This window comes from Aulonocara sp. 'chitande type north' Nkhata Bay, linkage group LG5 (assembly GCF_057382095.1).
Source record: "Aulonocara sp. 'chitande type north' Nkhata Bay isolate Kocher_YH1m ecotype deep benthic linkage group LG5, A_spYH_male_GT1.1, whole genome shotgun sequence".
NCBI classification, from domain to species: domain Eukaryota; kingdom Metazoa; phylum Chordata; class Actinopteri; order Cichliformes; family Cichlidae; genus Aulonocara; species Aulonocara sp. 'chitande type north' Nkhata Bay.
Window position 1 is genome coordinate 3379356 of NC_141348.1, and position 27892 is coordinate 3407247.

Sequence of the window (27892 nt, forward strand, 5' to 3'; positions counted from 1 at the left end):
GCAGGTGTCCGGTTGTCTTCATTCTCCGCCAGCCTGGTTAAGTCTATTCCTCCTTAACATCTAAAAGAACCTATTTAATGAAGGAAGACGGGTTCACTTTGTGTTTAATATTATTCTATTGCTGTTGTTGTTTTTTTTATATCCTTCAAACCACACTGCAAGCTGGTAGATATGCAGGTATTCCTGGGTCCTGCAGACTATCACCTAAAAACAATAAACAAAATGATTTTCTAAACTGTGTAGCAATGTAATGTACGTATAGTGTCAAATACATTTTTGTAGTCTTCATCAGCTTTAATTCACATGGAAGTGTTCCTAAAGTCATATGCTGTAATGGCATTTCCATTATGAAAACATGATTTTGGACATTTCAAGTTTTTCACTTTGGCAGATAAAATGAATTGAGCAAAATCCATCCATCCATCCATCCATTTTCATCCGCTTTATCCGAGGCCGGGTCGCGGGGGCAGCAGCCTAAGCAAAGAGGCAAAATCAACTCAAAATATTCCCACACGCCAGAACGTCCTCTTTTCCTCGCTGGCTCCATATCTGTCAGTGGAATGATCACCTCTTCACTCTCTGTCACCATCAACACACTCCACGAATCCCGTGGATGATTCACTTCCTTATATCCGTTTGAATCAGGTACCGAAGCAGTTACGTGCGTAATGAAGCTTCGGACGTCACTGGTCACGTGACTTTTGCCAAACGAAGCAAGCCTCGACACAGTGCTTCTGAACCAGTGTGTTGTTTTTTTCGACACACGCTCCGGAGCGCCAGCTTCAAGCGGGCCATCACTACTGTATAGCCTTTTAGTTTTATTTTCGGTGCACTCTGAGGTTATAGCAAATTAGAACAACTACCTTCTATTTATAGAGTTGTTAATTATTTGGCATTATTGCAGGCAAGCCAGCCTATGAAATGGATGAAACACATCATGACTGGGTTCCAGCGCTACACAAGGGACCTGCTTCAAACATACCACCCCAGCCAACATGTATATATGGGCCCCACCTGGTTTTTGCTCGGGCTGGATGGGTACCATGTGGGCATGGTCTCAAACTGGGCTTTTTGTATGGGGCCTACTTGGGTTCTTCACATTAAACCCATATGGGCCATCCCAAGTGAGCACTTTTAGTAGGTCCTAGCTGGGTCAAACATGGGAAACACTTAACTTGGTCCAAAATGGGAAACACATGTTGGACCCACTTGGGTTTTCCACCTGGGATAGAAATGGGCAAACAGTCATTTAAGGATAGGCTGTTGTTGTGTGCCCCAGGTGGGGCAAAGTTAGGTAATCAATATATGTTTTAGTATCGATGACACAGGTGGGGCCCACCTGGTCGAAGTACATGGGTCACACATGGGCAAATGCAAGTCAGACCCTGCATTGAGCATTGAGAACCAATTTCAACTCCAGAAGTGTGTGCTGAACTACGTCAAAACTTTCTGCAAAGATTCTATTGCCTTTTCAAGGTTTGAGCCAAAGGAATAAATAACTCTCTTTTATAACCTGCAGACGGCACCCATGGGGTACCATTCTCTAACAAATCACCCTAACTTTAACATATTTGGCACAACCTCAGTCTATCACTTTTGCTACCCTTATGTACAGTCAGATGTTCTTTACCCTTCATTTTTGACCCTCTCAGTATTTAGCCTTGGCTGGCAAATGTACTCAAAGTCCACACTGAGACCTCAAGATGTTATGTGTTATCAGACACTACAACCCAGCTGTCAAGTGAGACTATAGGAACTTTGGTGTTTTTGAACATTCAATGTTACTCAAAACACTCTGCACACTATTCCAAATAACTGGTTACTTTTTAATTTTAGATTTCATTTTAAGTACTTAATGTGAACTTTCAGCACTCTGCATGGTAGGCTGCATGGTGAGGATCAGATAAGATAAAATAAGGACTTCATAATTCTTCTTAGGTAAATTCACTTGTCACAGCAGCAATAATAAGTGATTAAAACGGACACAAGAGTAGAAAAAAAGAAAAGCAAAAAATACAAATAAAAAACCTAAGATAAAAGTGAATTACACAGACAAAATCCAGATTTGGCATTTGCAAATTAAGGATTACTGGTTGTTCAAACAATTAAGACTATTTACTTGAGCAAACATGCAGTTGAGGATTTTTAGTAGATCAGACACACTCTACTGTATTAGAGAAAAGACAGTTAGCTACATGGAAGATGGAAGTTTTGGTTAATCAGATCCAGTAAAGCTCCTGAAGTATATTACCAATCTGTTAAAATGTTACTCTTCAAACTTGTGCCCTCAAATTATATAACCAGAAATAATTTATATTATCTTTGAACTAGTGGAAAGGAGAGGGAATGGGGTCTTTCAAGCAGTCACACTTCAACTGTGAAACTCCCTTGTCCTTATGGTGTATTGACACTATTGAAACTTTTCAAAAGCAGTCTAATGTTAGAAGAGCTTTTAGGTAAACTGTTATTCTTCTTCTTATCATTATGATATTTTTATTAATTATATTTTTATTATGATGTTGATTTGGGTGACAATTTTTGATAAATATCATATATTAATTTTTTAAACATATTAACCATCCCTATGCTTAAAATTTTAAAAACAAAATTGTTCTTTTAAACTTGTGCATTGTTTGACTTTTAAAATTTTTGTATCAGGTGTAAAACGACTTTTTAAATAAAGTTGTTTTTAACGTGAGCAGCTCCTATTGGCTCGTTTAAAAAGAGGGAGGAGCAGATTGCACCGGCTAGCGTCTAGTCTTCGCGGTCTTTCGTCTGTTGCGGCCTTTTCTCTCCCTGGTGTTTGAGAACATGGAGGACAAAAGGATACCAAAGAATCGAAAACAAGACAAAGAAGACAAAGGTAAATACTTAAAGTTTGATACGTTTTCATCAATGGTTATTTTAGTAACTTTCTATAGTCGTCCTAAACGGTATAAGGGGGAGAAGCATAACATCTTTAGTTAGCAGGTAGAACTGGGTTAATTTACTGCATTGTCTTTGGCAAACATAATTTAAAGTTAATTACAAAACTCTTACTGCCTATGTCTGTGAAGGTTCTCAGTTATCCAGGTCATCGTAGTCAAAGGAGCTCTTTGCAAGCTCCTTTGACTCTTGCTGCCTATATTCTACTCAATAAAGTTCATCTTATCTTATTCTGTTTTCATTGCACCATTCTCTCTATCCGGTTGTTCAGTCTGACGTCACTAGCCGTGTCTGGGTCTAAACTCCGCTGCAGGTCCATATATCAAACGATCACTATGGCATTACTGAGAGTTGAAAAACTGTCTAAAGTCTTTCATCTTTAATAAAATGATCAGCGTTCTGCTCTACCAGGTGTAACAATTGAGTTTAACATCCAGGCATCCATGAAAACGGAATTTATGACATTTAACGGAGTTAGAAGTTAGCAGGAAGTTAGCTCGCTAGCTTCTATCTAAATACAATATAGCATGTCCTGACTGCGGGGTTTTGGAAACAAATTAAAACGTACAGCTCTGTTATCACTTCCAGCATAAATGAAGACAGAAAACTAAACAGCAGTGACGTTTGTAGGGTTACTGAAGTTGGGCTAGCTGGTATATAATGATGTGCTACGTGACCGCTAGCGACACAGCTACGTTAGCATAACATAAACAAGCTAACTTTTTTTTCCACTGGATAAAAGTTAACGTGAGTGTTCTCGGTGGTCAGGAACAAATGTAATCGCATGGCAGGATGCTGTAAAAGGACCAAACTTCAGCCAGGAGAACAACTGAGATAATCCATCCACAATACGAGGTTAGTCATTCATATACTGCTGCATGGGCTGGGCTGTAGTTACATCCTAAGGTTTTAAAAACTGAGCTTAAATAAATGATTAGCGGTAATAAAAGCCGAGGGAGGTCAACAGTGATCACTGACTGTTTTAGGAGCTTTTTGAGATCAAATAGAAGAAAATACATAACATTAAACATGTTAACAACACAAAAGCCATATTAAACGCAGACTACTTTAGACCCGGAAGTAGGATTCGTCGCGTCATCACTGAACAACCGGATACAGTTTTTGAATTTACACACTATAACGTACACGGCAGTTTTTTTTCTGTGCTTCTGCAACTGTTTCTTAGGTTTTCCTATAAGGTTTTTGTAATTAATTTTAAAAATGTATATTATTTTTTGGCTTTAGTGGATTCCCGCTCAGCTAACTCGGCCATTATGCACTACCCAGTAAACAAGATGGCTGAACAGTATTTTAAATGTCTGAACATGAGCTAGTCATACCATGTTACATAATATTCATGTGCAGTGTAGCAAGCTCACCTTATAGGGGTGTAAAACATGAGGCGTATGAGGTGATTGTTTAAATTACAGGAGTAGATGCCTGCAGCTGAAACGGTTTTCTGATCTGAACGTGAACCTACTGGTCACGTTTACGGTAATGTTACCAGATATGCATTGTACTATAGGAAAACGGTGGTGCATCAGTGTGCAAAAAGCCCCCAAAAGAAACACACAGCTTCTTTAGCTCAAACACTGTCTGATCTCTTAGATACTGCTGTTCCATCTAGGTATTGGTTACTGAGAAATGTTAGGTCATTAATTAATTAAGAGAGTGCAGCTGTTCAGATCAGATGGTGAAGTAGGAAAATGCAGAACATGAATTACAATTACAAAGCTTAAGTTTAAAACAATTATTATATATTAAGCATTTTTTTTGCTCTTTTTTAAAAATTCTTTTAGCTAATAATGGACTCAATTTTATTATCAACTTCAAAGACCTATTAAACTTTTAAACCATTAAATCCAGGAAATTAGATGCCCGTAAATGTACAAGATCTTCTTTATGGCTTGTATCCCCAAATATTCAATAATCCTTTCTAAAAGTACACAAATTTTGTTCTTTTCAATTAAATAGTGCATGTTTAATGTATTCTTGAGCAGGTAAAAATTCCACTAAATTAGTTTTTGCATATTTTTAAGTATAATCAAATTTTTATAGTTTGCAAGTACTTTTAATTTGGAGATTTTGCCACTTGATTTGAAGTTTGGATAGTGCTTTAGTGTATAGTGGATAGTGTAATTTGTAAATGTTTTGAACTCATCTGGCTTCTTAATAATTTAATAAAAAATTAACAAGCCATGTGATAATTTGAAAACCACTAGGGACCACTTATTACTATGTCACCAATTTTTTACTTAAAGGAATTTAGGATTTATGTCTGTCAAGTCACTTGTTCTGGCATAAGTCACCATTTTGATATATCTTCCTGTGACTTTAAAGTCTGGCAGCTAGTTGGATACATTTTTGCACTGCTAGTGTTTGCTGCTTGAATTAGTCAGTTTATCATATAAACACATGCAGTGCCTTTCAAACTTTTAATTACACTGTTCATTTTGTGCATTAGTAAGAGAATCTTTTATATTGAATTATCCTGGGAAAAAACAAAAATGTTTTTATTTTCTCATGCACTTTCTTTCATTTCCTTATCACGTTTAGATTCTTCAAGATCACAAGCACCATCTTTGACATGTAAGTAACTTTCATATTATTTGTATTACTTATTATTATTATTTTTGAAAAGTGATGGTCTTTGGGGCATCCTTTATTTTTTTTTACTGGTATTCAATGTGTGTGTATGTATGTATGTATATGTGTATATATATATATATATATATATATATATATATATATATATATATATATATATATATATATATATACATACACACACAGGTGTATATGATCAATTTTAAAATTTAACATTTATTTAAATTTCCATCTTTTATGCTAACAATAATGCCAACAGTGTTCTCTTCACTTGTCCCACAACTCTGACAGTTTTGGTCCTCTGCTCTCCTCACAATTGGCTGATTTCCATCTGAGCTGCTACTGTCAACTGCATTAAACTGATTTTACATTGCCTTGTTATTCTAATCTTTATCTGCGTTTTGGACTCCAAACATTCACACCTGCTGTTAGTAACCAGAGCTCACAAGAGTGTAAGGCGTGTTGTTCAATAAAGTGATCAATGTGTTCACTAGCTGATTTAAATAAACCGGTAACTTATTAAATCCATATTTTATAGGAAGTACATTACTGATAAAAGTGGTAATAAACACGGTAACCAATAAAAATTTAAATTTCCTGTTATAAAAAAAAATACTGCTGTGAGCTCGGTTTTCTAACACCAGGTGTGAACATCTACAGTCTTTAAGCTCTGTAAAGATTTAAAAATAAAAGCATTCAATAACATACCATTAAACACTAAATTAGTTTGATGGTGTTGACTGCAGCAGCTCAATGTTAATCAGCTCATGGTGATGGGAGCAGATGAGCGTTTTTCATCATGGTTGTTAGTGATGTGTTGGTCAAAATGAAACGGCTCTTTGAAGTGAATGACACAAGCATGTGTTTTTTTTTTCTCTCACTCTCTCTCGCACTTTTCCCCGCTTCACTCCGCAGCAAGCCTAGTACTTTGTGCTGGGAAGAGGGGGGAGGGGCGGTAGTTACACACGCAGTAGCACAGGAACAGAGCGGGAGGGAGAGAGACAGAAAGAGAGCCAGGGACAACAACGTCACATTAGAAAGGTATAGTGATCATGCACAACTATTTTCAATTGCAGATGATAAAGGACTCAGAAAGTTTATTCATGCAGGCCCATATGACAGAGAATATGCATTTTCTTTTTGTTTTCATATTATAATTTATATTTGTGTTGGGGTTTGCAGTGTTTTGTGTTGTTTCACTTTAAATTTGTTTAAAAGGAAAAAGCTGAAAATTTAAATAGTTAAAAGTTCAAATGTAAATAGTTGTTTTTTGTATTATGATTTATTTATTACATTTTATGTGGAGAGAATAAATAAAAGTATATTTACGGTGCCCGATAGAGACAAAGCACGTACAAACCCCAAAACACGTAAAAACTCTATAGCATGTACAAAACACAACAGAAGTGCTCCAGGATGCTAGGCACAGTGTTGAGCTTTTGTTACCTAGTGGCTACACAAGCCAGGAAGTACCAACGACCGGATTTGGTGTGTGGTAGTAACAGGTAAATGAACAGTTTTTGGAATTTTTTATAAATATATATGAGTGCTTGTGTATAAATACACAAACAATACACATATGATTTCAATTGTGTAAATTAAGTGATCTAGATAGCTCTGTTTTGGAAGTTCAGTTAATGCTAGAAATGGGTTTTGAGGTTTGTACATGCTTTGTCTCTAGGGGCCACCATATACATTTATATATAAACATATATAAATAAAACCACGTTTCTTTTTTTACGTTAGTAATTCCTTTTGTGCATAATTTCATATTGTTGTTAATAATAAATTAAAGCAACAAAACAACCTGAAGAGCCAGTTGCGAGCCGAAAGAGCCGGCTTTCTAAAAAGAGACGAAAATCCCGTCACTAGTTGTGTAATATGCTGGTATTGATATGATCAAAAATGAACTTAGTTGTTTTGTATTCTATAGAAATTGTACATCTAATTATTAACGAGGCTTTCTGCTGATGTTATCAATTAAAATTTTATTGTTTTATTTTTAAGCAACAACTTTTTAGTATGCAATCAGTCCATGCTGTACAGGACAGATTTGTAAACTGTGCATACAAAAATAGTCTATTTTACAAAATTGCTCTTTCAACAAATGTAAATCACAGCAGATTTTTTTTGTTGTAGGTGCGCTGTCACAACTAGGGGGGAAGTCCTCAAAATTGAAGGCAGAACAGGAAAATACATGGAAATAACAATTTTCCTTTAAGCACATCAGTAAAGGTCGATCCAGATACTTGATAACTGTTGGTATAGGTATGACATGAATTTGAATCTCCATTATCACAGGTTTTAATTGGGAGCCAACATGCAGATATACAGGAGGATTATAAACAGCAATTCCTATTGCATACAACTGTTTTAGAAAATACCTACAACACTGTTCATTTATCACTTGCTGGTCTATAGACTTTACAGTGTGGATGGAGGGAAAATCCATCTGGCTCCACTCTGGCTGAATTGGTGCTACAAACAATTCTGCGCTCGGCTTTCCTGGCTGTGTGTGGATTTAAACTTACACATCCAAATTTTGACCCTATTTTTCTTTCTTTTAGCTGATTGGTCAATTTCATGTCAATCACCAATTAAACAATCCAATCAGAGAACATCTCCAGAAGTTGATTCTGTTCATCTGGACGTAGCATTTTCAGTGGGAGAAAATGCTGCAAGCGCTACGTCCAGATGAAGAGAATCAACTTTTGGAGATTTACTTACCTGGATGATTGAGCATGCATCAAGACAATCAGAGAACAGATAAGTTTGGCTGTTGGAGGGCTGCATTACGGAGCTTCAGGTCATGGAAGAATAAATTCCCTTTCACATACCAGAGCAGCATTTTTCTTCATTAGCTCGAAGTAAAACAGTCTGTGCGTGTCAGAGTTCAGTGGTTTTTGTGTCACAGGGCTTATGTGTAAAAATCTGGCCAGGGACCATCACATTACACTGCTATCATATTTTTCTGTTGCTATCATGTTTCTTTTCTGAGATGTTGTTACTTTTATGACAGATGTAACGAGAAATCTTCCAGAAAGTTAAATTTTTTTATGGTAATGGTAAATGGCCTGCATTTATATAGCGCTTTTCTAGTCCCTAAGGACCCCAAAGCGCTTCACACTACATTCAGTCATTCACACACTGGTGATGGCAGCTACATTGTAGCCACAGCCACCCTGGGGCGCACTGACAGAGGCGAGGCTGCCGGACACTGGCGCCACCGGGCCCTCTGACCACCACCAGTAGGCAAACACGGGGTTAGTATCTTTCCCAAGGATATTTGGCACGCAGCCAGGAGGCAGCCTGGGATCGAACCACCGACCTTCTGATTAGTGGCTGACCTGCTCTGCCACCTGAGCTACAGCCACCCCTTATTCTAATATTCTAATCAAATATTTGATTCTGATAACAGATAAAGATTTTTTTTTTTAACTTTTGTTCTGCTATTTCATAGTTTATACAAATTTTGGCCAATTCCTATTTATTTTATCCCTTTAGCCCCCAAAAAGTCGCCAGCGACAGGTTTTTCCAAACCTGTCTCGTCAAACCTGAGCTCTGCCAGGGGCCCAACACGCCTGGACTTTTAGAAGAAAGGAGATGTCCGAAAATAAACCACAGGGTCAAATACTTGATTTTGTTCAGTGTTTTAGAGTTATTAATTTGAATTGACTAATTTAAATATTTTATTCATGTACATTTTGATTGCCTTTAGTAAAAATGGCAAAATTTCAATTTTTTTCCCCCCTGTTATTAATCCTTGATTACATTCATATAGTATACAGTAGAGGAAAAAACCTACCAGACCTACCAGTTATCCTGCGTAATATTATTGGGGATAAGGGTTAAGGAACCGCAATTAATTTTTTTTAGTTTAGCTTGTGTTTACTACCATATTTTTTTATTATCACCACACAGTAAACATTAAGTAATATGTAAAGTGTCCATTTATCCTCCATTCCGGTCCATTATCTTAAGCTTAGGCTGTTGCCCCTCGACCCAATCCGGTACTAAGTATAGAGGCCCAGACTTCGCTCTCTCCAGGCACTTGGCCCAGCTCTTCCGGGGGAATCCCAAGGCATTTCCAGGCCAGCCGAAAAACATAGTCCCTCCAGCATGTCCTGGGTGTTCTGGGTCTCTTCCTGGTGGGACGTGCCCAAAACACGTCACCAGGGAGGCATCCTAACCAGATGCCAGTATCTAATCTGTCCTTTTTGTATGTTCCCCTCAGGTTGCCATGGTAGCAGATACAGGGGAAACAAGTGTAGACGATGCCACAAGAAGGATGATGAAATTCCTCATATCACCTGAGCTGGCTGTGGAGTACAACATGCTTGGCCGACATGGGAAAAAAAAGTTCAGAGATTTGCGTCTTTTTAATGTTGTGTATGGTAAGTTAGTTTCACTTGAGACATTTGAACTTTAGAAAACTAAACTTTTTTAATAAAGTGTTTGAAAGTGTAATTGAGATTGGTTATCATGCAATTTGTATATATTTTTTGAGGCAATAAAATGAAATAAACATTGTTCTTTGCAAATCATCACCAAATGAAGTAAGCTAAGATTAACTTTACTTTGGCTTGCCCATTTTTCTTCTTCTTCATTTGCAGAGGCACTGAAGAATTATTTAACATCAAAAGTCAACTTCAAGAAGCAGAGAAGGCTCTGTCAAAGTGGTTCACTGGAGCTAAAGACAGAGGAGGACCGAGGGCTGCAAGGGTACAAAATAGACTTACGGCTCTGTAAAAATACAAAACAAGAAACCCTGCTGATTCAAGATAAGCTTTTGAGTTTTCCATCTGACTTTTTCCCCATGTTACTACAGTTCCAAATATCTAAGGAATTTTGCTGTAGTTTGACATTTCTAGTTTTTAAACGTTTACGCACTTTGGAATACAGTTATGTAAAATCACAGTTGTTGGACAAAATAAATGTGAAAAATGTTGTTTTGTGTACCCTCGTGATTTTTGAAATGGTTTTATTTACAAATTAGATTTTGTTTGCGGTCAGCTTTAATATATTTGGTGTCTTTGTGTCACAGAACCCGTATTAGCCGTCTAAAAAATTGATTTTGTGACTGTTTTACTACATGGGGCCCACTCAGTGCCAGAACTTAGTCAATTCAAACTAGAAGTAAGATGCAAATACAGAACCTACTGCTAATGCCATTCCAACTTTTTAGCTCATGTTTTCCTCATGTTGTACCCACTAAGAACTTGAAAAATGGGGCCTAGGTGGGTTTCAGTGTACTTTGCCCAGTTGGGGTTCATTTAGTTCCCAGATTTTACCAATATAACACCAAAATGGGCTTATAAAATGGGGCCATTATGGAACCCGTGGACAATCCCACTTAAAACCCACTTTTTAGCCTATGTGATGCCCACATGGTACCCACAAAAACTGGAAAGATGGGGCCCGGGTGGGTTTATGAGTACTTTGCCCAGTTGGGGTCTATTTAGTTCCCAGATTTTACCAATATAACACCAAGATGGGCTTATAAAATGGGGCCATTATGGAACCCGTGGACAATCCCACTTAAAACCCACTTTTTAGCCTATGTGATCCCCACATGGTACCCACAAAAACTGGAAAGATGGGGCCCGGGTGGGTTTATGAGTACTTTGCCCAGTTGGGGTCCATTTAGTTCCCAGATTTTACCAATATAACACCAAGATGGGCTTATAAAATGGGGCCATTATGGAACCCGTGGACAATCCCACTTAAAACCCACTTTTTAGCCTATGTGATGCCCACATGGTACCCACAAAAACTGGAAAGATGGGGCCTGGGTGGGTTTTTGTGTATGTTGCCCAGTTGGTGCCCATTTAGTTCCTAGATTTTACCAATATAACACCTATATGGGCAATTAACATGGGGCCATTACGGAACCCGTGGACAATCCTATATGGGGCCCATTTTTCAGCCCATTTCCAAACCATATGGGCCCCACATATAAATGTTGGCTGGGACCATGCCAATCAGATTACTTCTTCCATGTGAGGGTGAAGAGGTGAGCCTTCTGGATAAGATGGTGAAGGTTTGCTGCGTTTGTTGAACAGTGTGGTAGTAAAACCAGGGAAAAATGAAACTTGCTCCTGTTAAATATTCTTAAGTCTTGTGCTGTTAAAATTGCCATTTGTTCTTTCCACTAATCCTGCACTCGGTGGATGGTAGGCACAATGGTGTTTTAAACTGAAACCTAGTGTTTCAGATGCTTTGCTGATCACATCAGTTACAAAATGGGTTCCATTATCTGATCTCATCAGAGTAGGAATACCATATGTTGGAATGAAATGGTTGCATAGACACTTTGCAACTGAGATTGCATCTGCTTTTTTCACTGGGTAAATTTCTGGCCATTTTGAGAAAACATGCATAATTACTAGAGCGTTTTTTTTAACCCCGTCACTCATTCAATTCAATGAAGTCCATGTGAATTGTATGAAATGGGTTAGGTGGTGTAGGAAAATGTCCTCTTTTTGGTCTTAAGTTACCTTGGGTATTGTGTTTTTGGCAGCTCATACATGTTCCCATGTATTCTTTTGCTGAAGATTCAAGATTTATAGTATAGAATTGTCGGTTTATCATAAAGACCATTCCTCAGATCATCCCTCCTGATGATCATCCCTCCTCACTAGAGCGGCTGTTTTGTGTAATGATTTGGGAAGACTGGGTTTTCCTGCTATTTTCATTTTTTCATCAGTGTCTAGTACTGCTCCGTGTTTCAGCCATTGCTTCTGTTTGTCCTGCAGTACAGTGGAATGGTGTGATTTTCATAGCAACCACAGTCTTGTTAATAAGACTGTGGTAATTTCAGAGCTGCACATTTGCAAATTGCTAAATGTCGTATCTTATGAGGAGTTTCCTCCCATGTAAACATATGTGTGCCATGCCACATCCACTCTGATGAAACATGGTGGTAGTTTGTAGGATTTTTTCCGAAGCAAGACACCAAAGCATTCATTAATGTAGCTCTTCAAATCTGAATGATGTGTTAAAGCCTTAACTAAAGCACCAAGTAAAGCTAAGGAGAAATCACAGATGGCCTCCTTTGGGATTGGTGCTCCAGCACGAATCCATTCCGATAACCATCTTGTGATTGCCTGGACATCATGTCTCTCTGACAACATTTGCACCATTGGGACGTGAGAGTTGTCCCTTCCTGTTAACACACCTTGATACAGGAAGATATTTCCAGACAAACCATTAGGCCTGAGAAGCTTTTTTACAACTGAGCCAGTCGCATCAAAGGCAACTATGGGGTGCTTTTCAATCTTGTACATCAGCATTTGAGTTTGACTCCAGTAGTGACAGAAGAACTTGTCTAATCCAATGTCCCAAATGCTTCCATTGTGAGGGGAACTGTATTTTAATGAGTGGAGAGACAGTATTGGGTTTTTATGAGCAACTTCTAGTTGATTTTGTTCATGTTTGGCTTTGCGCAGAGTTGTCAAATTTGGTAGATGGCTTGGCTCTGGATCACCAAAGTCCATCAGCTTTTCTGTCTCTGATGCTCTCCACACATGGGGCTGCAGTCTGCCTTCACAAAGTTCTTTTTTTACTTGTGCCCTCAGACTTCTGGACACGGCTCTCCTAGAAAAGCCAGTGTGCATGGATTCATCTGTGTTTGCCATTACACACTTCAGCACCATTGGGCAGTGATTTTCAGGTTCCTTTTCACATGTAATGTACAGCTGGCCACTACACTCTTTGCAAAAGCCTCTGATTTAATAAAACAAGATACAGTTCTGGGGTACACCTTGGCTCGTTTAAAAGTAATGGTGCATGTACTTGTAACCTCTTTCCAGATTCCCTGGTTTACAACATGAGTCCATGTACCTGGTTTCAAAATTGTGTATTCCCTTTTCTTGAAAGTATTCTTTTTGTATGTGACTTTATGTGGAATCATATGTATCCACTGTTCAAATGGGAGCTCCACATTGAAAGTCTTGCAGTCTTTGTTTTGAAAAGGAGAGCTGCTTTGTTCAAAATCATTATCATTGTCACTACTGTCTGTGTCAGTCAGTCTCTCTTCATCACTGTAATCCAGAGCAGCCCATACATTGTGTCTGTTTAATTTAACAAAAGTGTAAAGAGCTTTTGGTGTCATCTTTTCACCAAGTTGTTTGCATAGATTTTGCCATATGTCATCACTTGGAGTTGAAACTTTTCCATTTTTTATGACTGCTTCTTTAGAAGCACGAAGGACTTCAAATACTGCAATTTTGTCCACCACTGATTTCTTTGGCATCTGTCAAGCAAAAATTAAAAATGTGATATATTACTGCTATAATTTGATTATAACTTTAATTCTACATCTTTAAGTGGACATAAAATTACTTACTTTTATACACTGTTTTGACATAGTGAATTGAAGTGTTGATGATTGCTGTTGGTCATGGAATCTAGCTTAAAAATGCAAATAAGATAGCTAGCACATGTTTTCTTCAACTCTTGTTTTTTTTCTCTCAGAAGAAGAATGTGTATGATAGCACCCCCTGGTGATCACAAACCAAACACAGGTCGCTATGTTTGGTTTTTTTGGCAGAGTTGTACCAGTTTATCCTTAACAAGATCTAGTTCAAAATTCATTTGATCGGTATAAAAATGAATGTAGTCAATGTTCATAGCTCATCATCAAAATACTTGTAGATAAATCCGTGCACTGTTGAGATAAATCTGTGTCTGTGTCAATCCCACACATGTTTAATAGCCCACTCATTTAATAGCCTTTTGTGACCATGGCTACAGAAGTTTGACTCTTGCAAAAAATATAAATCGGCCCTTTCAGGTAACATTGACAGTTACCTAAGATTTACAGTTCTTCAGGCTGTTTGGAGCCTTTGAGTTCAGATTTGCTGAATCACTGAAGTGCACTCCTGTCCTGTGTATGTTAATTTTATACAACTTGCTCATGACAGCCCACATACAAATGACAGCACTTTTGTTAATATTACCATTTGACTTAAAAGCTACAGTTCACATATTATTAGGTTAATGTTTTAACAACCATTAGCATTTTAGCATAAACCCTGCTGGTAGCACACTAGATGGAGTAAGGTAATGTTAAGAAACATGGTAGTCAGTGATCCACAACCAGCTTATTGGCTCAAAACACCTTATCTAATTATAAACTGATACGCACCTACTGGCATGCCCCTTTAAATTTCTTCATAAATGTTATTTAATGTTATTATTACGGCAGCACGGTGGTTAGCACTGTTGCTGCACAGCAAGAAGGTCCTGAGTTCAATTCCACCATCACGCCAGGGTCTTTCTGTGTGGAGTTTGCAGGTTCTCCCCGTGTTTGCGTGGGTTCTCTCCAAAGACATGCAGCTTGTGGTGATAGGTTAATTGGTTAATCCGAATTGCCCATAGGTGTGAATGTGAGTGCGAATGGTTGTCGGTCCCTGTGTGTTGGCCCTGTGACAGACTGGCAACCTGTCCAGGATGTACCCCGCCTCTTTATCTTTAAAATAATAGCGCCACAAACAAAATTTTTTGCAGCACAAACCAGCACAAACATAGCACAAACCTGTGACATCAACTTTTGTTTGATTTGGGTGATGTGGGGGGCTGGTTGACCTTTTGACGTTTGCATTTTCATTAATATCTTTAAAACAGAGGCAGCACAAACGACAATTTTAGCAGCACAAACCAGCACAAACGTAGCACAAACTTTTGACGCCAGTTTTTTTTTGATTCCATTAATGTGGGGGGCTGGTTGACCTCTGATGACCGCTAGAAATTTTTCTTGAATATCTTTAAAATGAAAACGGCAAAAAATAAACTTTTGCAGCATGCACAAACGTAGCACAAACGTTTGATACCACTTTTGTTGGATTTGAAGAAGGTGGGGGGGCCAACTTCACTCACATGCCGATCATGCAATAACCCAGCCCTCTGTGGTAGATCTCACTGACAATGAACATAATCGGGCCGCTGATGATCTGTTGGTGGAAAACATAAATTAAGAACCATCAAACCACTTTGTAAATAATGATGGAGCTTCCATAAGTGGATATTTGGAACTGAATGACACATTACCATGGGATGGTCTGCCAAATGTAGGTGAAAGTGAAGATTCTGTTGCAGTTGTTATTATTAGTGGGGATAACAGGGTGGATATTAGTGTGGTTGAACTAAACCCTGAAACACTGTTTACAGAAAAAGAGTCTGATCCACCTCATCACACATTGTCTCTCTCACCGGGGCTGACAGGAGAGGCCAATATTCCTGACCAAGCACCCCCTGAACCACGATCTTGTCCCGTAATACTGACTGTTAGAAGAGGTCATTGTCTTACTGATTTGATCAGTGCCATTCATCCGGCATGACTTTCAGTGTGAAGAATGGCAGGCTATAGCTAGAATGTTTGTTGTAGGGTGGAAACAAGCTGGTTACTTCCCAGTGAAGCTTGCAATACCCTTTCTGGAGGAGATACAGCTCGACAACCAGTAGTTTAAAAGATTCCTTTCTTTTGTATGTCTCACAAGAAGAGCGATCTGTTCTCCTGAAGGCTTTGGATGACTTCAATTCAGTGGATACAGATGAATTGCTGGAAGTACTTGATGCACATGAGTGCAAGCAGGTCCCTACCAAGGACACACTGCTCCCTGTTTTGGCACAGATAGGACAAAAAGTACTTATTGAGGCCCCAATGTTTGTAATCAAGTGCTGGCGTCCCATTGTGGGTTCTGTAGCTGGTTTACTCCCACCAGAAGGACTGCATCATTTCATTGAAGAAAAAAAACCAACTGTAAAAACAGTGAAGGAGCTTCTAGACTTTCCAGAGGAGATGACAGCTGCCCAGTCAACAGTTTCTCGTTACCTGAAAAGGTACATTGGAGAAATTGATTTCAATTATCTTCAGCTTTTCCTGCAGTTCTGTACAGGATCCAATCTGTTGGATAAAGCCATACTAATTGAGTTAATAGAAACTACAGATTTCCTCCACAGACCACAATCCCACACATGTGGATGTGTACTAAAGCTGCCACTTGGTTATCACAGCTATCCAGACTTTTGCAGTGAATTTTACAGCATTCTCGCAAGCTCTATGTGGGTGATGGATGTGGTGTAGGTCAGTGTTTTCCAACCTTGGTCCTCAAGGCACTCTGCCCTACACGTTTTAGGTTTTCCACCCTAACAGTTCATAAAAACACGGGTGTAGTTAACAGTAACATGAAGGAATGAATGTGAATGTTCAATAGACTGGGTGGTTAAGTTCTCTTAACAGTGCAGCCTTTTTTTTCCCCATCTGGTCAGTAAGTGCTTCCTTAGTCTCCCCCCCCCCCCCCCCCCCCCCAATTAAAATAGTAAGCTAAAGGGAATGTTCAGGTTTTTTGAAGTGGAGTTACCTGTAGTAGACAGCACTTAGCACTCTGACTTTGCAGAAGCAGCAGTGAGTGTTGGGGACAATATAAGGCAACAAATTGCTTGGGGAATGAGACCACAAAATAACACCAGTTGAAAATACATATACATATTTAAATAATATTTTCAGTGCTTCACCTGGTGGGAATCCTAAACATAGAAGTGCATCTGTTCCTGCTGCACACATTGTTACTGTGTTTCTGGTTAGTGCCAAAATAAATTACTAATTTTAACATTCTAATTCTAAAGCAATCTAGGATTGCTTTAATCTATTCCACAATAACAAAACTATATGCATCCCTGTCTGCAATTATTCGGGCTTGCAGTATAAAGAAAAAAAAGTCTACTGTTATAAAAACTGGTTAAAATATAAATAGTTGATAAAAGGTTTAAAAATCATATGCTTTGGTACAAATGTATTTCATTTACAGTTAAGAGTCCAATAATTAAAAGGGTTTCATGATTTAGAGTTATTTTCTGTGCACAATAAATATGTTGGGGTGTAACCTAAGCTTATTTACCCATCTAATGTCAGTTATCTCAATATTGTATTGTCATTGGTTGTTGTGCTGACGAGCCAGTCAATGTCATTCTTTTCTGCTATGGGGGCGGGACGAGTGGTAAGTTTGTGTGAATCTGTGGGAGCGGACACAGAAGCTAAGTCCGAAGAGAGAGATGTCGTAAGGCAAACGTGGTGTGGATTTTGCATCTAAGTGTATCATTGAGGTCGACTACCCGTGGTCCTGATATTACTTATTTGTGATCTGCAAGAGGTAAATGAGACTGTGTGCCTTGACATTTGTACTGTAACTATTCGTTATAGTGGTAAAATGGCGTGATATGTGATGCTAACTAGCGGCTTGCTAATTAGCGCAGCTTACCGCATTATGTGGTGTGATGCCATGCTGTATGTTTAGCTCTGTGATTTTCAGTCAAAGCATGCTAATGCTAAATCGTTATGTGATAGCATTTGGTATTGTAGCTCAAGTGTTTTAATATGTTTAGAAGCCGATGGACGCTCTGAAAGGAGAGGGAGAGAGAGGTTTCTGCCCGGATGGACCCTGCTGTTTTCTTACCCCTGACTGTCTACACTACTGGTGAACTAACTGCCCGTTTCTGATTGCCCCACTAACAAACTCATTGGACTTGTGAGTACTAACTGGAACTAAAGTGCACGTATTTTGTTTTATGGCTCGGTTTGAGTGAAGCGGCCATCAGTTTTAGGCCTCACCGCACCCGAACTTCGAATCAGGCCTGCAACAAGCACCGTGCTACAGGTGTAGTGTGGACAGATTAAAGCAGGGGTGTCAAACTCAAATACACAGTGGGCAAAAATTCAAAACTGGAACAAAGTCGCGGGCTAACATTAATATTTATTGAAAAAAAAATCTTCCTCCAGATATGAGAATGAATCTTTTCTTATGGACTCAAACAAGTTTTGCTGAAAAACTGAATATGGAACAAGCAAAGCTTAATACTAAACAATATATATATTAGCTGTATAATACCATTAGGCCAGCTCTAATAGTAATTTGGTGTGGCTTTGCGGGCCAAATGTAATTAGGCTGCGGGCCAAATTTGGCCCGCGGGCCAGAGTTTGACACTTATGGGTTAAAGTGTGTGTGTGTGTGTGTGGGGGGGGGGGGGCCCACTGTTACAAATTCGGTTTAAATTGAGTAAGTGTGTAGTTTTAATCAAAGTTATTATCAAAGGTTGAAATTCATCCCTTTTAAAGGTGTGATCTGTTGTAACTGGAATAACAGTTGGCACCTAAGAAAGAGGTATTTTGTGTTGATAATCTTTTATTGAAAACCCATGTAGTCACTCTTACAGTAATTTTGTTTGTTTATTTTAATTCAATTCATTTTATAAAAGTAACTGTTTATTTTATTTCTTTTTGTCTAAATAAATACCCGGTGAGGGATTTAATTTGTGTAAAATACAGTTGTGGTGGTCCTTATTAATTCAATTAGAGGGTATCAGGTAGGGCTGCTCGATTATGGCAAAAATGATAATCACGATTATTTTCACTGAAATTGAGATCACGATTATTTGACGATATTTATTTAACCCTTTAAGACCTACCATAGAACCAAGTCCGCCAGAGCTTATATTATTTTTTTTTTACATGTTGTAGTGCCATTTGTGGGAGCATTTCAAGTTGCTATACATCAGTACAACTGTTATAGCCCATATTTTAATAATATGTATGCATTAAGTCCATAGTAACAACATTAATTGCAAACAAGTGCAATAAACTATAAAACAAATTGAAAATTGTTGTTTTTTTACATATATTTCTACTTGGAGAAATTTAAGAGGTTTATGCCTCAAAACTTTAAATACAAAAAAGTTGCAAAAAATAGTTTACAACAACAGGAAATTTATTTTGAGTGTCTTCATAGTTTTATTTTGGAGATACAGCAATTTTTATATACTGCAGGAAAAACAAAAAAACAATCCTATGATGCAAATTTGCAAAGAAAACAGCATGTGCATCAAAATAAACTATTTCCAGCAGTGCAATTCGAGTTCTAAGCATCCCAGAAACTATTCAGAAAAGTCAAACATGACTTATAAAAACACTAGTATAGGCTTTTATGGCCTACAAGTAAAAAACTAGATTTTCTGCAAAAATGACGTCACTTCCAGTTTCGGGCAGGAAATGCGATAGTTCCCGTTGACGTTTTTTTCAAAGTGGGAAGTATTATGAACAGCTGATGGATCGGCAAAGCGTGTTTCTGGAATATTATGTTTTTGTTCCTGCAAGCGCTTTTTTATGCAATTTTTGCAAAGCTATATGTGGAAGGAAACCGTGACCGAGGACAAGCTGATGGCATAAGATGCAAGTACAACTCCTCCGGTTTCATATGCAAAACAAATTATTGCGCTAGCTTACATGGTTCAGGTTCTACAGGGATTTAAAAATAGTTACACAAAACGGAGCGTGCAGCTCTGACCGGCTTTAAAGGGTTAACAATAACAACGTATTGAATAATGACTTTAAAAAATAATATAAAATAGTGTGCAAATACTGATAACAGTGCAAATGTTTGCAATATAAGAAATAAATGAAAAATGTAAACATCTATGTTTAGTGACCTTTGCAGTGTTGCTCTGTGGTGCAGCTACGACACTGTAGCAAAGTTTACACACTGTCTACTTGATCCACGTCTGACTCCGCCAACCCATAATGTTTCCACTCCACTGAAGTTTTTTTTTTTTTTTTTTTACCTCTCTTTTCAACCAACGGCAGTCACTCTCCTCTCCAAATAACTTCTGCTTAGCTTTCCGAGCTTCCCTCGGGTCCTCTTAATTGTTGTGACGCGTGTTCGAAATGGAGAGAGGTGCGCTTGATTTACCACACGGAGCAGCGCGAGAGTAAAGCCAAAAAACCCACCTAAAAAACCATCTAAAAACCCCTGGATCTTGACATCAACTTGTCTTTTTGTTTTTATACATTTTTATCTTCTGTGGAGTTTGACATGTCCAAGAAAGCTGGATAATTATACCACTTTCCCAGCCAAATGGAGTCAACATCTTTTGTTCACAAGATTCTTGGATTTTGTTCATGCTAGACCACCCCCAGGTAAACATGAACAATCAAATATACCACAACTGTCGCTGGAGATTCTGAAACTTGTTCTGATGCTACTTTTGGCTGGTGATATAGAACTAAATCCTGGACCTAATTCAAACATCAGTGATTTGGACTGGCTACAACTAATTAGCCTAGGCCTGCCTGGGCCTCCACCTCGGCTGCCTGGGCCTCCACCTCGGCTGCCTGGGCCTCCACCTCGGCTGCCTGGGCCTCCACCTCGGCTGCCTGGGCCTCCACCTCGGCTGCCTGGGCCCCCACCTGCTGTACCCAAACTACAGTCTCCGGTAAAGGGTTTCTCATCATTAAATGCTCATAGCATTGTCAACAAAAGGACAAGAAATCCTGCTATTAAAATTTACAGAGGAACGAAGATCTGCAAGACATTTAATCAGGCTAAAGTAATCTGGGACACTAAAAATAAACCAAAGGGGCTTCTATGTGGACACATTAACATTCGCAGTATGTTACCAAAGCATGAGCAACTGGAACATATTCTAAGCAATTCCAATATTTCTATTTTGGGTATCTCTGAATCTTGGCTCACAAGTTCTTCTCCTGAGTCTGCGGTTGTCTTTCCAGAGTACACAGTATTCAGAAGGGATAGAATTGGAACAAGAGGAGGAGGAATACTTGTGTATGTGGAAAAAAAAAAAAAAAGCAAACAAAAAAAACACCTGGATTGCTCTTTACTTAGTTCACCAATAGATGTCGAAATAGAACATATTACTGTTAAAATCACTCTTTCCCCAGAAATGTCATTTACGTTGATCTGTTTATATCGCCCTCCTTCCGCAAAGAATATTTTTTATGAACAACTACAGATATTACTTAAATATCATGCTATAAATAATAAGTCTAATGAAATAATTGTAATGGGAGATTTTAATGTCAACTGGGACTGTGAAAAGGACAGAAAAACACTCAAGGACATAATGGAGACTTTGAACTTTACTCAACACATTGAACAACCCACAAGAATAACAAGACACTCTAAAACTAAAATAGATCTGGTTTTCAGTAAGAAGCCCGAGCGAATTATTAAATCTTATAATTTTATCACTGGTATTTCAGACCACAATTTTATATTATTTTCTAGAAAACTTATAAAATCACGGGTTAAGAATGACTTTCAAAGTTCATCTAATAGGAGATCCTTTTATGAATTCATACCAAGAAGTCGGCGACAAAATGTAGCAGAAGCATTAGCATCAGCTAACTGGGAGCGTTTATTGTGTAGTGATGATCCACAATTCTGCAGCAGTCACTTCACTGACATTGTCAAGGATGTTATATCAACATACTCCATTAGAGGTCGACAAAAAATAAAGACAACATTTAATTTGCCCTGGTTAAACAAAGAGTGCAAGAATTTAATGAAAACAAGAGATCAATTACTAAAGCAGTTCCTGAAAACCGGTCTAACTCTGGATAGACAGAGATTTACTTCAATGCGGAACAAAGTAACAAGAAGTTTGAGACAGGCCAAAGCAAAATTTTTTATAAATATAATTGAAAGAGCCAAAGGTAATGGTAAAATTATCTGGCAACAATTAAATAAATTACTAGGCCGTCATTCAAACAAAAGTAAAAATACAATTGAACTTTATCTAAATAACTCTATTGTTAGAGAGCCTCTATCTATTGCCAGTAACTTAAACACTTTCTTTATTTCATCTGTTAAGGAGATCAGTCAGAGCTTTGACTCAGTCGTATGCTCTGATAATGTGAATGATGCTGGTCAAAATTTGTTCACCATCACTCATATTTCAGACACTGAAGTTGCTAAACTAATTACAGGTTTAAAACAATCAAAAGCACTTGATGTATATGGTATTAACACAAACTTCCTAAAGGAACATATGGATTTTCTTGTACGTCCAACAACTCATGTTTTGAATATGTCTTTCAAACACTCCATTGTTCCAACAGATTGGAAAATTGCTGCAGTTACACCAATTTTCAAAGCAGGTGTGAAGACTGACATGGCTAATTATCGCCCCATAAGCATACTCCCGGTCGTATCTAAAATAGCTGAGAAGTGGGTGGTTAAACTCGTCACTGCTCACCTAGAAAACACCCAACCCTCATTACATCCATTGCAGTTTGGCTTTCGGGCACATCACTCCACAGATACTGCCCTGTGTATGTTAGTGGAGAACTTAAAGAGCTTGCTGGACAAGAGTCCCTGTGTTGGAGCTGTATTTTTAGATCTGAAGAAGGCTTTTGACTCTGTAAACCATCAGATATTGTTGTCCAGATTGACTCAGTTTAATATCTCCAGTCAGGCTCTTCAGTGGTTTGCCTCATATCTCTCACACAGGAAACCGTGTGTGGTGTTGGATGGGGTTAAATCTCCATATTTAGACTGTGATACAAGGGTTCCTCAAGGATCTGTTCTTGGGCCCTTATTGTTCTCTCTTTTTATCAAGAACTTACCTGAAGTCTGTCCAAATATATTTGCTCAAATGTATGCGGATGATGCAGTTATATATACGCAAGCAAATAGTGTCCAGCAGGTGGCAAAAGATCTTACAGCTGCTTTACCATTAATGCATAGCTGGCTGGAGGACTCATGCCTAATGTTGAACACCTCAAAAACTGTCTGTATGTATTTTTCAAAACGCCCCTTAAACTTGAAGCAGTCAAACATATTCCTGGATGGAGTCGAGCTTGAATTAGCTCCAGAATTTAAATATCTTGGGGTCATTCTAGACCCAACATTATCCTTCAAGAGTCACATAAGTGACTAAGCCAAACAGTGAAGCCACGAGCCTGCACTACAAAGACTCGTAAACAGGCATAAGTTTTGGAAGTTTTGGAAGTTTGGTTTTGCCTTTGCTGGATACTGATCTGAAACTCTTTTCTTGCTGCGTCACGACTGACTTTTTAGCTAACGTAAGCTAAAGTGACAGTTTCTGTTTTTGTTTTTGACGCTGTCGCCGGTACGAGATTCCGGAATGGCACCACTTACCTCAACATCCAGTTGTGAAAGCTGCATCAACCTGAGCCAAAAAGTGATCGAGCTGGAACAAAGGATATCCACGCTATACCAAATCCAGGGGGCTGAATGCGAACTTGACACGATCCTCCTTGGCAAAGCTCAAACCACCGCTACTAGCGCTGAGCTAGCCGACACAGTGCACCATCCAGCTGCTGTGTCCCAAGATCCCGCCAACAGTCAACACAGGCTCTCAACTTGCGTCGCTGGTGCTTCTGCCAAGGACAAGAACTCCTGGTTTCAGCTAGTTGCCAGACCCAAGGCTCTGGTCAGCTCCACTCCACTCCAACCAGCGCCATGGACCACGGTTGAGACGCGTGGTGGCTGCAGAGGGGGCAGGAGGATCCGTCTCTCGCACCCTCACCCCTCCGGTGCGGTAGTATTGGAGAATAAATTCAATGTCCTGGATCCTGTGGACTTTCCTCCTCTGACCGCTAGCCCTCACCATCCCGCTGTGTCGCTGAGGTCTGCGCCATCTCCACCACTACGCCCCCGGAGCCGCGGCGGGCAACCTGACGCTGTGGTGCGGACTAGCCGCGGAGAGCTGTGCTTTACCCCGGCTCCTCGGAGAGGAGGACCCACGGCGCGGCTACCTGGGAGTCACTCACGCAGTCCGCCTGGCGCATCTCCATCTGAACACCCCCGATGTCGCGGCGCGGGCGTCTCAGATGGCCAACAGCCCCCGGTGGCACCTCCTCTCTCCACGCTGGTCCTCGGGGATTCCATCGTCAGGAACGTGCGGATGAGGGGGGCGCTCACGCTGTCGTTCCCGGGAGCCATAGTGGACAGAATTCCCAACATTCTGGCATCCCACCCACAGGTTAACCGGATCATCATCCACATCGGCACCAATGACATCCCCAAACAGCAATCTGAGCTGCTGAAGCTGGACTTCCTCCAACTCTTCAGCCTCCTTGGTCAGTTGCAGGTGAGTGCTTTTATCTCCGGGCCCACCCCCACCTGTGGCAGAGGGATAGGCCATTTCAGCCGGCTGCTCAGCCTTAACACCTGGCTTTCCTCCGCCTGTGTCTCCCACAGCTTGGGTTTTATTAACAACTTTGATGCCTTCTGGGAGAGGAGGCATCTTTTTGGGGCAGACGGGCTCCACCTCAACGCCTGGGGACGCCGTTTGCTGTCCGCCAATTTGGCATTTGGCGTACAGCACTCCCGCACACCGCCCTGTCACTACCCCAAACCGACATTACCTGCTGATCTGTCTGCCACTGACTGATGTTCCCCTGGTCCCAGCTCCTATATTTGTTCCACTTTTAACAGTAATACGCAAAACTCTGGACTAGGACCTCTCTCTCCCATAGTCAACACAATACCCGTCATAATCACAAACAGAGAGCAACAGAATTATCATAAATCCAGTAACTCCAAAAACATTAATAACCTCCGGCCTCTTCAAAAATATCAACATCCATTCAACTCTATTGTCAAAAATCCACCAGTCTCAATCAGTATGGCACTTTTAAATGTACGCTCTCTGTCGAACAAGTCTTTTATTATTAATGATTTAATTTTAGATAGTAGACTTGACTGTTTATTTTTAACTGAAACATGGCTGGGTTCGGATGCACCAGTTGTTCTCACTGAGGCCTCCCCACCAAATTTTAATTTCTCTTTTTCTATTAGAAGTGGTAAGAGAGGTGGTGGGACTGCATCTTTAGCCAACAACACACTCACCACCAAACAAATTTTATTTGATCATTTTACCACTTTTGAATTCCATGCTATTGTTTTCAGCAGCCCTCCAGTTTTATCTGTCACAATTTATAGACCACCCAAAGACAGCGCTGCTTTTATCAAGGAATTCACAGAATTTTTAAAAAACATACATTCAAACTATAATATGATAATTTTAACCAGTGATTTTAACCTGCACATAGATAATCCTTCTGACCCTGCAGCAAAAGAATTCTTAAACATTCTTCACTGTTTGGATTTTACCCAGCACGTCACGCAGCCGCCTCACAACAGAGGACACACTCTGGACCTGGTCATCACCCATGGGCTGTCCACCAGCGTGTCCTCTGTTGTTGACTTGGCTGTCTCTGACCACTACTGTGTGTTTTTTTTTTTTTTTTTTTTTTTTTTTAACATCACCGGTTTTATTCAGCGGGAGACCTCGGTGCGAACTGTGAGGAGGCGCTATCTAACCTCCGAAGTGGCTGCAAATTTTACCAGGGTTTTAGACGAATGCCCCCCTGTGATTTTACCTGCACCCTGCGATTTGATTTTTAATTATTTCAACAGCAAACTGAAGAAAAGCCTTGACTCCGTTGCTCCACTCACCACCAAAAAGATTAACGTAAAACATGCATCACCCTGGAGAAACGAAGAAGTCAAAAAACTCAAAAGAAATTGCAGGGCAGCAGAAAGGAGATGGAGGAAAAATAAAAATACAATCAACCATCAAATATTTTGCGAGCAACTTAAAATGTACAATAATACATTAAGGAAGTCAAGAAATTCATACTTCGCCAAAATAATCAGTATTAACAAAAATAATCCCAAGGTCCTCTTTTCCACCATAGATCATTTATTTAACCCTGATTTTAACAGCTCCCAAAAAAGCCCTACAGACTCTCTCTGTGAGCAGTTTGCAGACCACTTCAGGGGAAAGATCAGCGCCATCAGATCTGATATTTTATCTAATCACGATATGATTTTAAACACATCTGAGGGCTCGATTGTACCTGAGGAGACACTGGACAGCTTTGTCCTGGTTAATGCTGAGAACCTTCAGAAAGTTTTCTCCACAGTGAGACCCACCACATGTCTTTTAGATCCAATCCCTTCTTCACTCTTTAAAACACTTTATGGATTCTTTGAGGCTGAGCTTTTATACATGATGAATTGCTCTCTTCAGTTGGGTGTCTTCCCTGCTGCCTTTAAAACGGCGGTGGTGAGGCCCCTTCTGAAGAAGAGCAATTTGGATTGTAATGATTTTAATAACTACAGACCTGTATCCAACTTGCCATTATTAAGTAAAGTCTTAGAAAAACTTGTTTTTACTCAGATTACTAATTTTCTCAATGATAGACAGATCCTGGAGATATTCCAGTCTGGATTTAGGGTGAACCACAGCACAGAGACGGCTCTCCTAAAGGTTCTAAATGATCTTAGATGTAACTGGGACTCCCAAAAGCTCTGTCCTGGTGCTACTGGATCTAAGCGCAGCCTTTGATACAGTAGACCACGCTATTCTTTTAAACGGATTGAAACACATGGTGGGCCTCTCTGGTGCTGTACACAACTGGTTCACTTCCTATCTCTCTGACAGATCTTTTATGGTGAGTATGGATACATGCTCCTCTAAGATCCATAAAATGACATGTGGTGTGCCTCAAGGGTCGGTTCTAGGCCCTGTACTTTTTAATTTGTATATGCTCCCTCTCGGCAGTGTCATCAGGAGGCATGGAGTGAACTTCCACAGTTACGCTGATGACACGCAGCTGTACAGCTCCGTGTCTCCTGATGACACCAGACCAATGGATGCCCTTTTTAACTGTATCTTAGATATACGATCCTGGATGGCAGAAAACTTTTTACAGCTTAACCAGGACAAGACTGAAGTTTTAATCGTCGGTCCTGAGGCTCAGAGAGAGAAACTCTTGTCTAAATTAGAGGCATTTTCACTATGTCCTTCGCTACAAGTGAAAAACCTGGGTGTTATTTTCGACTCTGAGCTTGGTTTTATCCCACATATTAAACATGTAACCAAAATTGGATTTTACCATCTAAAGAATATAGCCAGAGTCCGCCCTATTCTCTCTCGGGCCAACACGGAGATGCTGATGCATGCTTTTATTAGCAGTCGCATTGATTACTGTAATGCCCTGCTCTCTGGTCTTCCTAAGAAGAATATTTCAACTTTACAACTTTTACAAAACTCTGCAGCTCGTGTGCTGACGAAGACCAGAGGGCGGGCCCACATTACACCGGTTTTAGAATCGCTGCACTGGCTCCCCGTGTGTTTCAGGATCGATTTTAAAGTTCTTTTATTGGTTTTTAAATGTCTTAATGGTCTTGGGCCTTCTTATCTCTCAGATCTGCTTTTACCATATGAACCCTCGCGGACCCTGAGGTCCTCTGGTACTGGCCTTTTGATTGTCCCTAAAGTCAGGACACACTCACGGAGAGGCAGCTTTTCAGTGGTATGGTCCTCGTCTGTGGAACAGCCTGCCGGAGGAGCTCAGGGCCGCAGAGAACGTACATGTTTTTAAGAACAGGCTCCTTTGCCTCCCTCCTGCTGTGTGCCCAGCCTGGAGGCTGCAGTCTGTGACCGGCTCCCGGTGCAGACGGCTCCCTGTTATAGTGTTTCCTCACTTGGCTCATGTGAACCCAGCCCAATTTTTATTCTTTAAGTGTGTGCG

At 39.7% G+C, this 27892-nt stretch overlaps 1 protein-coding gene, 1 long non-coding RNA gene and 1 pseudogene across 2 annotated transcripts; all 3 read left to right on the forward strand.

The window, feature by feature from the left end:
- Nucleotides 1-5453: 5453 nt before the first annotated feature.
- LOC147329707 (uncharacterized) lies at nt 5454-10298 on the forward strand. The gene is made up of 3 exons (XR_015129215.1): nt 5454-5514; nt 9767-9926; nt 10146-10298. It is a non-coding gene; the product is annotated as an uncharacterized LOC147329707 (long non-coding RNA).
- Nucleotides 10299-14585: 4287 nt separating this feature from the next.
- Nucleotides 14586-16618, forward strand: LOC147329708 (uncharacterized; annotated as a pseudogene).
- Nucleotides 16619-17540: 922 nt separating this feature from the next.
- Nucleotides 17541-27889, forward strand: LOC147329709 (uncharacterized). The gene is made up of 2 exons (XM_086290966.1): nt 17541-17684; nt 17917-27889. Exon 2 carries the CDS (start codon nt 23470-23472, stop codon nt 24739-24741), a length of 1272 nt encoding a protein of 423 aa, XP_086147092.1. The 5' UTR covers nt 17541-17684; nt 17917-23469; the 3' UTR covers nt 24742-27889.
- The last annotated feature ends 3 nt before the right edge of the window (nt 27890-27892 follow it).